Here is a 15960-nt window from a genome sequence, read left to right as displayed (position 1 = left end):
TCATTTCAAATACACAAGACTTTTTTTTTTCAAACTGCAATAAACTGCATGCATCCTCTTGGGTTGACAAAAAGTCCTTAAAGGCCTTTATTTCAGTGTGCCTTGGAAGGTGGTTTTCCCATCAGGTGCTTTTTTGTATTTTCTTCAGGCTTCAGTAATATAATGTAACATTTGGGAGCAAAAATGCAGAAAAGCAAACCAAAGCTAGAGGCCAAAATAGCAAATATCTCAACTGCTACTGTAAACTTTCCAGGTGAGCTGATATATGCTGGAATAAAAGTTATCCAAACTGCACAGAATAGAAGCATGCTAAATGTTATGAATTTTGCTTCATTGAAGTTGTCTGGCAACTTCCGAGCCAGAAATGCTAGAATAAAACATATTGATGAAAGAAATCCTATGTAACCTAAAACAGCATAAAAAGCTGCTGCTGATCCAACGTCACATTCTAAAATAATTTTATCATTGTAGGATATCAAGTTTTTATTTGGGAAAGGAGGTGAAATTATTAGCCAGAATGAGCAAATTAAAATCTGGATAAAAGTACAGGCGAAAACGCTAAGGCGCTGCTGGGTTGGTCCAAACCATTTCATTATGTTACTACCTGGTAGCGTAGCCCTGAATGCCATTAACACCACTAAGGTCTTCCCCAGGACACATGAGATGCACAAGACAAAAGTGATCCCAAAAGCCGTATGACGCAACTTACAGGACCAGTCAGAGGGTTCACCAATAAAGGTGAGAGCACAAAGAAAACACAATGTCAGTGACAAAAGGAGAAGAAAACTCAATTCACAATTATTTGCTCTAACAATAGGAGTGTCTCTATAATAAAAGAAAACCAGCGCTACAAGAAAGGTAACAGTGCTACCAGATAAAGAAAATATTACTAGTAGAGTTCCCATGAGTTCTCCAAATGACAGGAATTCAATTTCTTTTAAAATGCATGCACTTCGCTGCTCATTTGATCTGTATTCCAAAGGGCAGCTAATACAGTCAATGGAATCTGCAATAAAGAAAATACACCTTTAAAAACCAGTGCCTTATTTTCAGACAAGAAAAAAGATTACAATATTTCAGTATAGGTGGCAATGTGTTTTGCATTGCTGCCTCATGGAGTATGGAGCCCAGTTTGATTCCCCATCTCAGGACTTTCTATGTGGTGTATGCATGTGATCTTTTCATGCTTGAATGGATTTTGTGTAATTTCTTTCCTCATACAATGCTATTACATGGTGTTAGATTAATTAATGACTATATTAGCAATTATATTGTGTATCCTGTATAGTTTGGTGTATTGAGGACTGTTCACTGTCAATATAGACTTATGTCTTAACCACCTTGGTGTTATGTTTACCCTTGGAAATGTAGATTTTTTTTAACAAGAAAAAAGGTTTCATGTAACAGAAAAATGTAAATATTCAAACATGAAAATAAAAACACTAGAAAAGGTATATCTACTATCCACTGCTGTACTAATGCAGATGTAGTACTTGTCCATCATGTGACATGTCTTAAAACAGTTACCAATGAATAGTTGGATTTCACAACTTGGACAGCAGAAGTGTGTTTCTTTGCACACTTTTCTTATAGTATTTTTCTGTTCCTTGTGCATGACATGGTACAATGTCAGTGCCTGATCCGCACAATCAACGGGTCCATTATGTTACAGAAGGCATCCACAGGGCAAGGCTTAGTGATTCCCACATTTCCCCCTGGCATGAACGACAGTTGCTGCATTTTGAACGGTAATTAGGGGTCTATCATCATTTACCTATTTACCACACACCTACTTGTATGGCAAACCTTCAGGTGACCAAATTTACCAAGAATATTACGGTGTTCCGGTTTGTATGGTGCCGTATACATCTTTTTCACTATTTGTGTCATCACGTGATGACCAGTTCACATTGTTATCACTATCACTTGAATTAACTAATGGTTCTGTTTCCGTTTGTTTTAAAAGTGGCTTTATAGTTCTCATTTATGTGCCATTATGTTTTGGTTGAAGGCTCTGCTCAGCTCACGAATATTGATGGGTTACCTTAGAGTGGAAAAATGCATAGAACTATCATGATCTTTTGCAGCTTAATGTTATTGTATCTACTACAAGGCAACAGAATATTGTCCCAGAAGTTATTCAGGCTTAATACTATAAAAATGGACCATTACACATCACTCTGAGTCATGCTCAGGGTTAATGCCTTGGTGGTTAATCAACCTCTAAACAGTAGTAGTGATTATAGAGATACAGTATGTATTCATAATTGTTCTTACATTTTTTCCACAAATTTATAACATTTATGAAACCTGCATAATTCAGATTGGGGCTGGATGAGCCATGGCCTACTGTATGCTAGCAGTATTGGGCACATGGCAGGAATTATTCTTAGAGGGAGGTGTCATCTCTAACTACAATCAGACATATATTTTCCATAAATGATGGGTTTTTGTGCTCAGAATTGTATTTAATGATACTTCAACGATATTAATATTCTTAACTGTGTTAATTCAGTAATTTGTCATTAAACAAAATTATATTATTATTTTTTAATACTACTTTAAAACTAAGTTATCCTTTTATTTCACTTTTATTAATTTTCTGATTATTTTTTTCAATGTGTAGCCCTGGAAACCTGAGGACTATGCAGGTTGAAGACAAGAGCCAAAAGAGAATAAGAATGCATATATGAAGAAAGGGAATATATTCCGTAACACAAAATAAAAATAAGAGTTACCTGTACTCATTTAGATTCTATAATTTTAAAAATCTGGAATTAATTAGATGATAAACATATGCATCCATTAAAAAAGTGAATTTTGACTGCAGTATTTTACGTGTAAACTAATGCGTTATGTGCCTGGCTAGCAAAAATGACCAAAAGGTGGCAATCATGGCACATCATTTGTTAGTGATATGATTGTTTCATTTACTCTCTCACTGCACACATTAAAATCCATTTAGTAAGGAATATGATAGCTATTAGGTCACGTACCATGGTTACTTTTGAAAATGCTTTGAAGTGTATGTTTTAACTATATTAATTGTATATAGTTTATAAAAATGTATGTTTTACACATTTTCTGAACACTCACATTTGTTATCCCACTGGATGCAGTGAGAAGTCAAGCAAAATGATGCCTTTTATTGGCTAACTGAACAGATTACAATGTGCAAGTTTTCTCAACAGCTGAGGCCCATTCTTCAGGCAATGGATAAAGGGTACTTTTTAGAAAACTCTCAATAAGAAATATAATATGGAATTGCTAAAAGTATTACTAAATATGCACTTGGGATTCAAATGCATCAGAAGCATCCCATGTTTTTTCAATTCTGTTATATTTGCTGAGCAACTGATTTGCAAGTATGCATGGAAGACAGCAAAAGGTAATGTTTTGTCCAGCTTTTGAAACACCAAATTGCAACATGCTATAAAAGACTATAAGCTTTAACCACTATAAGGACAAAAAACATCTTAAAGAGGAAAAAAGAATGTCAACATTTTTCCAGAACAACCCCTATATTTGAGCTGCTTAGATGCACAATTTTATAATAATATTACTATAAACTAGAAATAATCAGTGCATTTTTTCCAAGTTGTATTCTTGCTACTGTATTATTCATATAAAACATTATTCCATAACATTTTATGAAGCACATAATTAAAAAAATTATAATACCAGATCAGGCACATTAAAACTATTACCCACTGTAATCTAAGTCAACAGGTTAAAGACTGATGCATAAAATATTTATCAGGAGGATGGAATTTGGTTCTGTACATTTTCACAAAATATTTGCCTACAGTATTGTTGCCATCGCCAATTATTTATTTTATAGTTTGATCTTGCATTGTGTCCTTGAATGGTACACTTAAACAAAATGTTTTTATTATTACTGTTTGTATTTTATAGAAATTTACTATATATTTTCTTTGTGGATGCAAGCTTGAAAAGGACACATGTTCACGTGCTACAGAATGATTACAGATTAAAGCCAATAAACATTTGAATGGTGTTAAACTTAAATTGTATAATTTGACAGGGATAGGTCTTGAACATAGGTCTTTACTGGCATCCCAGCAATTTGATCTTTCATGATTGCATGCATCACAAAAAAGCCCACTTTTCCTCAAGCATAATTTACCCACAAAGTTTCATACAATTTTCCTTGGTTGATTTTTATCATAAGAAACTGTGTTATCAATATTTATTACTGAGTATTGTATATATGTGAATTTCCCATTGGGATTAATAAAGTATCTATCTATCTATCTATCTATCTATCTATCTATCTATCTATCTATCTATCTATCTATCTATCTATCTATCTATATATATTTTTCTCCAATTGTAACTTACTTGTTACATTACTAAATTCACCGTCTGCACAAGGGATGCAGTCAAAGCAACATACAGGTCGTCCTTTCTTAACTGCTTTTCGAGTTCCTGCAAGACAACTCTCACTGCATACTGACCTTGGCACCTTAAAGAAATTGAATAATAGTTAATTAATTATTTACTAAGAAAGTCAGTGAAAGCAGTTATACTACTTGCTAATAAACAGTCAGTCAGTCAGTCATTTTCCAACTCGCTATATCCTAACACAGGGTCACGGTGGTCTGCTGGAGCCAATCCCAGCCAGCACAGGGCGCAAGGCAGGAACAAACCCTGGGCAGGGCGCCAGTCCACCGCAGTGCTAATAAACATTTTTTTTTTATAAATTGTATTAAAAGTCATGTTTATGCATACCTTGCTTGCATTTCCCACCCAAACAATGCTGATGTTGTTCATTTTAAATGCTTTTCCATCTGGCAGAGATGCATCATAGATGCCAATTTTTATAAACTGTATGACGCCATATTTGTTGTTTTGCCAGTTTATTAAATCATATTTTGCTGTTGGGTCTCCGTTCTCATCAAAATACACATTCTCTCCATAATTAGTTATAAAATTCACAGTTTTCAAATAATGTAGCACCTGCAAGACAACTTTATATAAGGTCAATACAATATGCAGTTTATTCTTTTAGTGGAATAATATATCCTGTCCTACCTGCCAGGGCTCAATGTTTATTTTATTGGCGCATGTTTTATTGACAAAAGGTCCTTCTCCATTCTTGCAATTTAGTAGATTTTGAAGAGAATAGGCTATAGCATATACTGCTTTATAAACATTGCTAGGAATTCTTAGCTCAGAAATATCAGTATAGTCATTACTAATATCTCTTAAATTCTCAGATCCTTTGCAAGAAGTAAGAGTTGAAATGTTTTCTTTGGAACTCATTGTACAGTGAAAAATTGTTTCCCAAAATTCATTGAGAAGAGCATTGCCAGGATCTTGAGATGGATGTATGTTCAGAATATAGTCTTTCAGACCTGGTATTTCAGCTTCACTAATTGCAAACCCAATAGAGCCGCCTAATATTTTGTAGCTCTCCTCTGTTGCAAAAATGCGAGCAGAAATCCAGCCCTCAGTGCCAATCCACTGTCTCCCTGTAATATTTTGAGCAATCAGCTCTTTCAGAAGGATTTGCATATCCTGCTGTGTGACAAAAGCAACAATAACTTTTGAAGAAGATTCTTTTATGACACGTACTGTTGCTGCAATTTTCTCACTAGGGTAAGTCCTGTAGATTGATTCTGAATATTCAATGCAAATGCCCTGCTCCTGAACAGCTTGTATAAAAGTAGCCATTCCTAGGTTACCATAATCATTGTCACTTCTAATTGTCCCAATCCAAGTCCATCCAAAATGCTTCACAAGCTGCGCAAGGGCTCTACTTTGATAAGAATCACTTGGGATGGTCCTGAAGAAAGTAGGGAATTCCTGTTTATTGCTGAGACAGGCACATGTGGCAACATAACTTATCTGAATGTTGGAAAGATAATAACATTGTAAGAAAAATATTTAATCAAATAAAGAAATACAATTTTGATTTAAAGAAGATATCACACTTTTATGGAAATGCAATTTTAAAATTTATGTAACTGTTTATATTTTTGTGATTATAAGATGTCATATATTGGGTCACCTCATATCTGTCTAACTCAGATGTGTTGCATGTTTACTGATGTTAACATAAAGCATTTACTAGCTAAACCCGTAATAGTTAACTACAGTGGTGTTATTTATTAGCCAAGTCCTTGTTTTTATATTACATAAATCTATTATATAGGAAAACACTGATAAAAATACCTCTAAAATACTAGCACCACAAAGCCAAAAATCAAATGAAATCTGATTACAAAAAAGGAAGCAGTCAAAGTTTCAATTGTGGTTTTTACTGTTTTTACTTGTTTTCCACAGCATACTCTACTTCGTTATATAAAATAAGATTTATAAATTTACCAGTGGAATGTGAAAAGACTGGATAGCTCTTGCAACAACTATGGTGTGTGATGAACCAGACATTCCAATTATTGCATGAACATTTGAACTTTTATTACATTGCTTAGCAGGAAGCAATTCAACACCTTCATTTTCATTCATTAAAATTAATGCAGCTTTTATAGATAAATGAATGGAACTACAAATATCAAATATTTTATAGCCCAGCGAAACATCCGGAAGCAGAGATGAGCTGTTATTTATTTCTTCAATTGCAAATATCATTGTTCTTGCAATCTGCAATTCAATGTAACTTAAACTGGGAAAGAAACAAGACAGAATAATGTCATTTGCAATATATCGTGTTTATGCTTACTTTGTATACATTTATTGTAGATAAAGTATGTTAATGTAATTAACACTGTTAATCCCCACAAGAAAAAAACTGTAACAGAAAACTATACTGAATGTACACATAAAGACTTAGATGCTTTATGTTTTGAATTACTACAATAGACCATGAAACAATATGAATGGCACAGATTGAAAAATGTCCAATAAGTTAATCAAAATATCATATACTTTCCATACTATCTTTAGGTGAGGCATTGAATTGAAATAGAAATAATGCAATACTAGTATTGTCTGCAAAATTATTTCACTTACCCTTTACATTTGGCTGCTTCTGGAACTGTCTTAAATGTATATTTTGCATTCTCAAGACCATGAAAAGCAAAAATTCCTCCAAGTATGATGTCTCCAGGCTTTGAAAAAGTAGTCAGCATTGGATTTGCTTGGGCTCTGCATGCAGGCTCCTCTGCTCTGGCTAAAACTGTTAAAAGCAGCACCTCCAGATGCAGCATTTTAGAGTGTTGCTTCTCTTTAGAGTTTATTAAAAAGCCTGGCTGTGCTCTATTTATTGATTTGCCTAACACTGGCATTATAGGCGTGTTGATAAAAGCAAGGTAAACGTCCATATTTCCCCACAGTCACAATTCTCAACGGCACTGCAAACCTAATGTTTAAATCTAATATAAGAGTTACATTTAGCTCCCAGTTGTTATGATTCTGGTATCTTAGTAGTTGCTCTGTTTACCAAGTGTGTAATTATCTACCTGTTAATTGTGTTATGCACCGTGTAATGGAAATGTTTAATTTAACATATGATAAGTGTGTTTTCAGATTAAATTCTTTATTACTAACTTAAAATTGCTTTTCCTTTATGTAATTCCTGAAAATGTCAAAGGCTGTCTTTTGAATTTTTTTAATTAATACTGTGAAATAAATGTGTTCTAACACAATATAAATGTAGCACATTAATGGTACATATACACCACAGAAGGTGCAGGCAGTAGTGGTTCTAGTGGTAGAGAACAGCTAGCTAGCCTCAAGAATTTACAATTAAAAAGTTTTTAAGTGCCTTACAGTTTTTTGAGATTGTTTACACACCAAAATTAAAACTTTCACACAATTACCAAAACCTGATACTCAATGAGTAAAACACCAGTCCAGATTTGCATAACTATAACTATACATTGTCAGCGTCACACTTTTTGCAAAACACTACACACAGTGATATGCAAAACACTAAACACACCTGTATACATCTGACACAGAAATAGATCATGATGTCACTTCCTTGGAATATTAAAGCAAAGGCTTTCAAATGAACACACCCATGAACCAATTGGTTAAACACAGTTACCAGGTGTGCACACACACTGGTGCATAATTATGGACACACCAATCAGGTTTACAAGCACAATAAAAAGGCAACCGGTCACCTGTCTTCAACAAAAATGGATGGTGTCAAAGGAAGAGGGAGAGTGCGGATGAGAGAAGGAATCCAGAGAGAACAAGGTGGAGGAAGAGGCTCAAGGTAGAGGAAGTGGCAGAGGTAGAGGAAGAACTGGAGGAGGGGTACAACGTGCTCAAAGAAGAAGACAACCAAATCTGTCTAATGAAATTCATGCTACACTTGTGGACCATGCAACAAACCACGGACTAACACTGAAGGAGGCTGGACTGAGAGTACAGCCTAACCTAAGAAGGTACACAGTGGCATCAGTAGTTTGGACATTTCGTCAAGAAAAACCATAGCTTACTGCATATCTCTTATATATATTTCTCTTCTGGTTCGTCCTGCTTCCACTTCAAAACCGGTCCTGCCCACACGTAGCCGACACGGCATTTCTCGATTCCTATTCGTCGTCTTCAATGTCATGCACTATACTGGCCTGCTGAGCGTAATACATCTAACAAGTATTCGAGGTGCTGCCACAACGGTACAGTAGCTTTACCACCCTTGCGAGAGCCACCTGTATATTTACAACAGCTTCTTACACAGCAAACATCAGAAGCTAAAAATTATTGTGAACACATTCGAGAATACAACCCTTCTCTAGCGTTTGCTTCCATGGGTGCACAGATAACTCAACCTCCTGGCCACAGAACATACTGTTTTAAAATACACGGGCAAATTTATCACTTCTACCTCTCCAGGATATGGACAGTTGTATGTTTTTGACACAGCGCAAACTATTAAAGTACGCTTACAAAATAAAGGAAATTCTGCATGCAGTGAAAATGTACTTCTCCAGCTAGATTCCATGCTCAGAACCATCAACCCCTTCGCTAAATCATACAAACACATGCACGAAATTGCTCAGTCCAATCCAACAGCATCTGTACGAATGGTTTTCAAGGAAACCCCTAGGCAGGATTTACGACGATACAATGCCCTGACAAGTCACACCGATGTTGCAGCGATTTTCATCGGAGAAGATGGCGAAACGCCTGCCGAAAGGGACATTTGCATCTATCCCATAGGCAACTCCTGTAAACAGATTTCCACGCTCAATATGAATTGCGATCCTATGGTTTACCCACTTTTATTCCCTTACGAAGACAATGGCTGGCACAAAGATTTACAACATGTTCCTGATAAAAGAACCGCCAAGCGAATAAGGCTTACTCAATGTCAATTTTACGTGTACAGATTAGCAATGAGGAATACATTTAGTATTTTGCACTCCAGCGGCAAACTATTCCAACAGTACTTCGTAGATGCGTATGTTAAAACAGAGGTCGCGCGTCTCAACTATCTCAGATTACATCAACAAGATCTGTGCGTCGAACTATCAGACGCACTGCAAGCAAACGCTGAAAATAACAATGTTCGTGTAGGCAAAATGATCATATTACCGTCCACATTTCCATGAAGTCCAAGATACATGCAACAAAACTATCAGGATGCCATGGCCATAGTACGTAAATTCGTAAAGCCTGATTTATTTATCACTTTCACATGTAATCCTGCTTGGCCGGAAATTCTACATGCACACTGCGTCTTTCAAGAAGTATTTATTTCTTCTTGATTTCTGAATTCCTTTCTCACTGTTCTCCGTTTCTATTCTTACACCGCCGAACAGCGGGCGTCAGCTAGTACTATGTATTTCAACAGTTATGGTATGTATTCCTGTATCATTTTACAGTTAGCTACATGTATTTTGTTTGGCCAACATAGCATTGAACGTCAAGAACACCAAGAACGGTGGGGCCCCATATTCACACAGGAGCAAGAGAGAAAAATCATACACCTCGTTTTGCCCAATAATGCAATCAGACTTAGAGAAATTCAAACCCATATTGTCAATGATCACACAATTTTCAATAATGTCCAACAAGTCTCTCTGTCAACAATAGCTTGTATCCTTAAAAATACATCAAGTTCTGATGAAACAACTGTATAGAGTGCCATTTGAGAGAAATTCACACAGAGTGAAAGTTCTGCCGTGTGAATATGTGGAGGTAAGTTTTGTTCACTGACTGTGGAATTGTGCACTGCAAACATAACCTTTTGTAACTGTACATGTAATTTTACTGTATAGAAGACCTACAGTATATTGATCTACACAATGTGATCATTTACCATATTTCAGAGAGTTTTGCAAATGGATGCAGAGGAAGTCCGGCTTGAGTTTATATACATTGATGAGGCTGGATTTAACCTGAGAACAGTGAGAAGAAGGGGAAGAAACATCATTGGCCACAGGGCTATTGTCAATGTACCAGGGCATGTGGGGTAACATTACCCTTTGTGCTGCCATTTCACAGAATGGGGTCCTCCACTGCCATACCAACTTGGGTCCTTACAACACTGACCTCATTCTTACATTTTTGAACAGATTACACAATATTATCATAGCAGCAAACCAAAGGGACCAGATTGTTGTCTGGGACAATGTATCTTTTCATCGTTCTGCTGAGGTCCAAAATTGGTTTCATCAACAACCACAATTTACAGTCTAATACCTTCCACCATTCCCCCTTCCTAAACTCCATCGAGGAGTTCCTCTCAGCATGGCGATGTATGATCTCTGGCCGTATGTCCAGATGCCCCTCATTCGGAAACCTATGACCATATTGATGCAGCATCAATACAAGGGTGGATTTGTCACTCCAGAAAATTCTTCCCACGTTGCCTTGCCAATGAAAACATAGCCTGAGATGTTGATGACACCCTGTTGCCAGATCCAGCTAGGCGGAGAGATTATGTTTAGTGTTCTCTTTTTTTCAGTTCTGAACTGGACGCTTTATGTTACTACTGTTTGCTTACAGGGCTTACACCCAGATAAACAAGACTTGAGCTGGGAGAACTTTTTGTCTGAGTTGAGCTGCGGTCGTGGGGGGATGGGATAGCAGGCTGCTTGCTGCTTGTGCTGATCAACACATTTACAAAACAAAAGACGCTAATGGAGAGGTGCGAAGGAGTTTAAGGTGGCCTGGGAGTGCAAGTTTTTTGTAGGCTTCAGGCTTAAGTAGCAACCTCCAGCCCCTCTTTACATTCTACTCTACTAATTCAATTTTTTTTAAATAAAAGATTGCCTGAAGAAGGGGCCTGAGTTGCCTCGAAAGCTTGCATATTGTAATCTTTTTAGTTAGCCAATAAAAGGTGTCATTTTGCTTGGCTTTTCTCTACAATAATAGAATTAAAGAAAAACATACAATTAACATGAATAACATAAATAGAAATAAAATAAATGAACATAAATAAAATAAATAATAAATAGAAGTAATGTTACCTAATCACAATGAGGAAACCATCAGTATTACTGAAGGTCACGGAATGCAAGTGAATAGAAATGAGTCTTTAATGTTGTTTTAAACAGTTCAATTGTAGATGACTCCATTATGTGATGAGGTAAAGAGTTCCACGGGCAAGGAGCAGCAGCTGCAAAAGCCCTGTTCCCCTTGGTTTTACACTTAGTACGAGGGACAACAAGAGACAACTGACCAGAAGATCTAAGCACTCTGGATGGCTGGTGTAAAACACATAATTCGGATAAACAGGCAGGAGCAAGCCCATGTAAAGATTTAAAAACTAGCAACAAGATTTTAAAATCAATTCGAAAACTGACAGGCAGCCAGTATAAAGGAGCTAATATTGGAGAAACAGAGTCATACTTTCTTGCCCCAACAAGAAAGCGAGCGGCAGCATTCTGGACCAACTGTAACCTGTGTATCAGGGATTTGCTAATCCCAGAATACAGTAAATTGCAGTAATCAAGGCGAGAAAAGATAAAAGCATGAGTAGATTTCTCAAGATCCCTAGAAGATAAAAAAGGCTTGATTTTACCTAATAGACAAAGCTGGAAAAAGCAACTCTTGACTACAGAATTAACTTGTTTCTCAAAAGAGAGATTACTGTCAAAGATAACACCTAGATTGTGGACTTGAGGTCTGCAAAAGACAGAGAAAGAGCCGAGAAGTCCAAGACCAATTTGGGCTTTAGCTGATGGACCCACTATAAGCACCTCAATTTTATTTTGCTTCAGATCAAGAAAATTATTAGCCATCCAGGATCTTAGTTCAGAAAGACAGTTGTGTAGTTGATTTATTGCAGAGCTGCAGATGGGAATATAAACCTATGTATCATCAGCATAGCAGTGAAAAGCAATGTTAAATTTCCTTAAAATAGCTCCAATAGGGTGAAGGTATATAGAGAATAAGATAGGACCCAAAATGGATCCCTGAGGAACACCACATTTAAGAGGAGCAGTAGACGAAAAAGAGTAATTTAAAGTCACTGAAAAGTGTCTACCAGTTAGATATGACCTGAACCAGTTAAGAGCAGCCCCTTTAAGCCCAACAAGATGTTCAAGCCACAACAGCAATATCTTGTGGTCAATAGTGTCAAAGGCAGCAGTCAGGTCCAGGAGGACAAGGACCGCAGCTCCACCTGAGTCAGTAATAATTGAGATGTCATTGAATACTTTAAGGAGGACCATCTCAACACCATGATAACGCCTAAAGCCAGATTGGTAGATCTCAAATTAAATTATTGGAGTTAAGGTGATCAACCAATTGATTACAAATAATTCTTTCTAATATTTTAGCCAGAAATGGCAATTGGGAAATCGGGCGAAAATTGGCTAAAACTCCAGGAACTAATTCTGCCTTTTTTAGACAGGGACGAACTGCAGCATGTTTAAAAAATGAAGGCATAACCCCCGCACTAATAAAATCATTGATAACGGCTAGTAAAGATGTGCCCAAAACATCAAAGGCTTCCACTAAGAGGTGTGGTGGTACAATATCCAGAGAAGTAGAAGTAGAAGAGCTCGCTGCAGGATGAGCACGGGTGAGCATGCGAAGATTAGCAGCGTTTACTTCCCGAGAGCACACCGAGGAAAAGTGATGCCACCTTGAAATGGAGAAATTAAATCCGGTGTCCAGTGCCCATGAACCAGGGATGGATTCCTGTGCAGGAGAAGATGGGTCGTAGGCAACTCGCAGGCATCGGGAAACCAAGCTCTGGGACTAGAGTCGAATTCTTTAACATCACGTCGGTGGCGGGTGCGATTGCGTCTCCGAGAGGCATTCAGCTCACTGATACAGGTAAACACCAGGAAAAAAATATGTTAAGTAAAGATTCACGATCGTAGGGCAGTGGTCGTTGGAATAACTAATACAAAAAAACAAAGATAAAACGTAGATTAGCGGGACGATCAGACGGCCAGCCACACCAGTCGCACCATCTTCATCACTGCGATACAACATGTCAGAACCTTCACTTGTCTACTTGAAAGAGGCTCACCCAAAATCAGGTAGCCCACCAACTATAACCTGCAGGCTTCAGCCTAAGCAAGCCCAACAATGGAAATCTGGCTTTTAAAAATAGGCACTAAAGTACCAAACTTAACAAAAATAATTTACAAGGGACAAACACTGTGAAATCTCTGCCTTGTGAAGACTATCACAGAATATAATCTTTATAAAATAAGGATTTAATAACAAAAATAGAAATACTGGAAAGGGGGGAAAATAAGACAAAATGTTCAAAAGAACAAAAAAAGGTTTGTCTAAAAGAACCACAAATTCTAAAATAACCCAAATTCAGAATTCAGTAAACAGTCAAGAATATTCAGAAATCAGCAAAACATGAAATAACAATACTAATTTTCTAAGCTCCAATGTAAACTCAGTGCCCTACTATTGGATTTTCTTTCTTGTTATTGTATAAAGCCAGAAGGAAGACCCAACAGCAGTGACATCAACCCCTCTTGGGGTTTCACCCAGAATGAAGTTTCTAGTATTCCCTTAGGTATGCATGTTTGGCACTATTTACATTTTTATACAATTATTTTTTTTGGTCTTGTACTTTTAACAACATATTTCTTAATTAATTTAGCCATTTCTTTAGTCCAGGCATCCCCAGCTCCGGTCCTGGAGGGCCCCAGTGGCTGCAGGTTTTAATTCTAACCCTTTTCTTAATTAGTGACACATTTTTGCTGCTAATTAACTTCTTTTGAATTAATTTTATTTGACCAGGGGGGTATTTTTCGTATGTGGATTACTCGTTTTTAGCCGGATGTAATTGTTGACGATTTGGCATGATCCTGGATCTGTTGGTTTTTCAAAACTCTTGCTGGAAGTGTTGTCATAACAACACATCCTAATCCTCAAACCTGCTCGGAGCAGGTTTGTTCTACGTAAACAAGGATTAGCTCACACACGTAATCGGTGTCCGTGCGTGGAATTCATTCAGTCATGGCTTCGCCGTTCATGAATGAGCGACCAATTGATATCGGTGCGCAAATTATAAGATGAGAATTTCATATAGAGAGGAGTTTGCGCGATCAGCAAGATCCTTTATTGCTTCTGGAGGAAATTCTTTTCGAAACATACCGCTTTAGCCGAAGGGGAATATTGTACCTCAAAGATTTATTACCACCTTATATTAGTAGTCAAACTAGGCGAAGTCGAGCTCTCACAACCACACAGACAGTATGCATTGCTTTGAGGTTTTTTACAAGTGGCACTTTTTTATATACTGTAGGCGATGCGGAAAATCTAACTAAAAGTGCAGTTTGCCAGGCAATTCATAAAGTCTGTTTGACTCTGAAATATTTCCCTCGGGTTTTCATAGTGTTTCCTGGACACCTGCGTGTGCAGACAATAAAAGAGGTGTTTCATGTCATTGCAGGTAGGTAATACACAGGCTAAAACACCCACAGTTCCATAAAGAATCTCACAATCAGCCTAACATTCTCATTACCCAGGATTTCCAAATGTGATTGGGGCACATTGGACTGATCACAGTGGAGTTTGATCAAACATTATTTGGAAAATGTACCTCTCCTCCTGATGAATAATCAGACACAGTGTCTTCATCAAGTATTTGACCTTCGTCAATATCTCGTAGGTCAGACACAAGTTCTAGGGATATGACATTCCCTGCAACTGACCCAACAAAAAAGAGGGCTATATGGAACATACCTATGGCACACATTGAGGACAAATATATGCAATGACCATCCTTTACCAGAAATGAAGTGACCACTGCATCCTGCCACTGGTTCTGGGGAGGAGCTTCCCCCTGGAATGCCCTCAGAAACAGGGCGATGGGCATTTTGCTGGTTAGCCAACTCTTTGTGGACCTCCACCTGTTTTTTGCTTGTCTGCCTTCTTATTAGCTTTAAAAATTAGTGTTTCTTATATTATATATGATTATTTATGTCAACAATTCTTTAAATAGTTATATATACCAATATTTACCAGTTTGAAGTATATTCTTTTACTTCACTTTAACCTGTTCCCATGTTCTCCTTGTGCTCACGTTTGATTTGGAATTATGACATATTAAATAATAATTAATCTGACACATAGGAAATGAAACGCTGCATTCAGTAAGTACAATGCACACTACTTAGCGTTTAATTTGTCAGCCACTTTTTGCCAGCGGTCTTTTCTGGTTTTTCTGCTATTGCAGTGTTACCCTTGTGCATATTAAATCTTGAAATTCTTCATGTCCTTCGAATAAAAGGTCCTGCTCCGCTTGTGTGAAAAAAAAAATGCTCCCGTTCTTTCGTCATTTTGTTACAGCCTATCAAAGACTTGCTGATCATGTTTTCTAGACTCAATATATATGGGCTTTTCAATCAGCGCGGGCACGCGCATTCATCTCGGATGATTATATCCAGCTAGACTAATCTACTACACCGCTGCGTTTGAAAAATCGATTTATCCCGGATGAGTTTCACTGACATTAACTCATCAAAGATGAGGCATCTGATCTCGGATGATTTAAGCGACGTACTGAAAATACCCCCTATGTCTTGAAGACTT

At 37.2% G+C, this 15960-nt stretch overlaps 1 protein-coding gene across 1 annotated transcript; it reads right to left on the bottom strand.

Annotated features, from left to right (window-relative positions):
* On the bottom strand, window positions 1-7199 carry LOC114645387 (extracellular calcium-sensing receptor-like). The gene is made up of 6 exons (XM_028793246.2): window positions 6997-7199; window positions 6352-6649; window positions 5056-5871; window positions 4753-4980; window positions 4363-4486; window positions 1-1006 (listed from the first exon to the last, which is right to left on the bottom strand). The coding sequence occupies exons 1-6, from the start codon at window positions 7191-7193 to the stop codon at window positions 93-95; spliced, it is 2577 nt and encodes an 858-aa protein (XP_028649079.2). The 5' UTR covers window positions 7194-7199; the 3' UTR covers window positions 1-92.
* Window positions 7200-15960: the final 8761 nt, after the last annotated feature.

Source organism: Erpetoichthys calabaricus, chromosome 2, assembly GCF_900747795.2.
Source record: "Erpetoichthys calabaricus chromosome 2, fErpCal1.3, whole genome shotgun sequence".
Classification (NCBI taxonomy): Eukaryota; Metazoa; Chordata; class Cladistia; order Polypteriformes; family Polypteridae; genus Erpetoichthys; species Erpetoichthys calabaricus.
Note: the sequence above shows the minus strand (reverse complement) of the source record. Positions and strands in the feature narration are given on the sequence as shown.

What these genes read in the sequence shown, in the direction of transcription:
- LOC114645387 (XM_028793246.2), bottom strand. Translation starts at nt 7,193, where the DNA reads ATGCTGCATCTGGAGGTGCTGCTTTTAACAGTTTTAGCCAGAGCAGAG. An exon ending in AGTCTTTTCACATTCCACTG is followed by an intron (nt 5,872 to 6,351) that starts GTAAATTTATAA and finishes TCCAACATTCAG; the next exon opens with ATAAGTTATGTTGCCACATG. An exon ending in TGAATTTAGTAATGTAACAA is followed by an intron (nt 1,007 to 4,362) that starts GTAAGTTACAAT and finishes TCTTTATTGCAG; the next exon opens with ATTCCATTGACTGTATTAGC.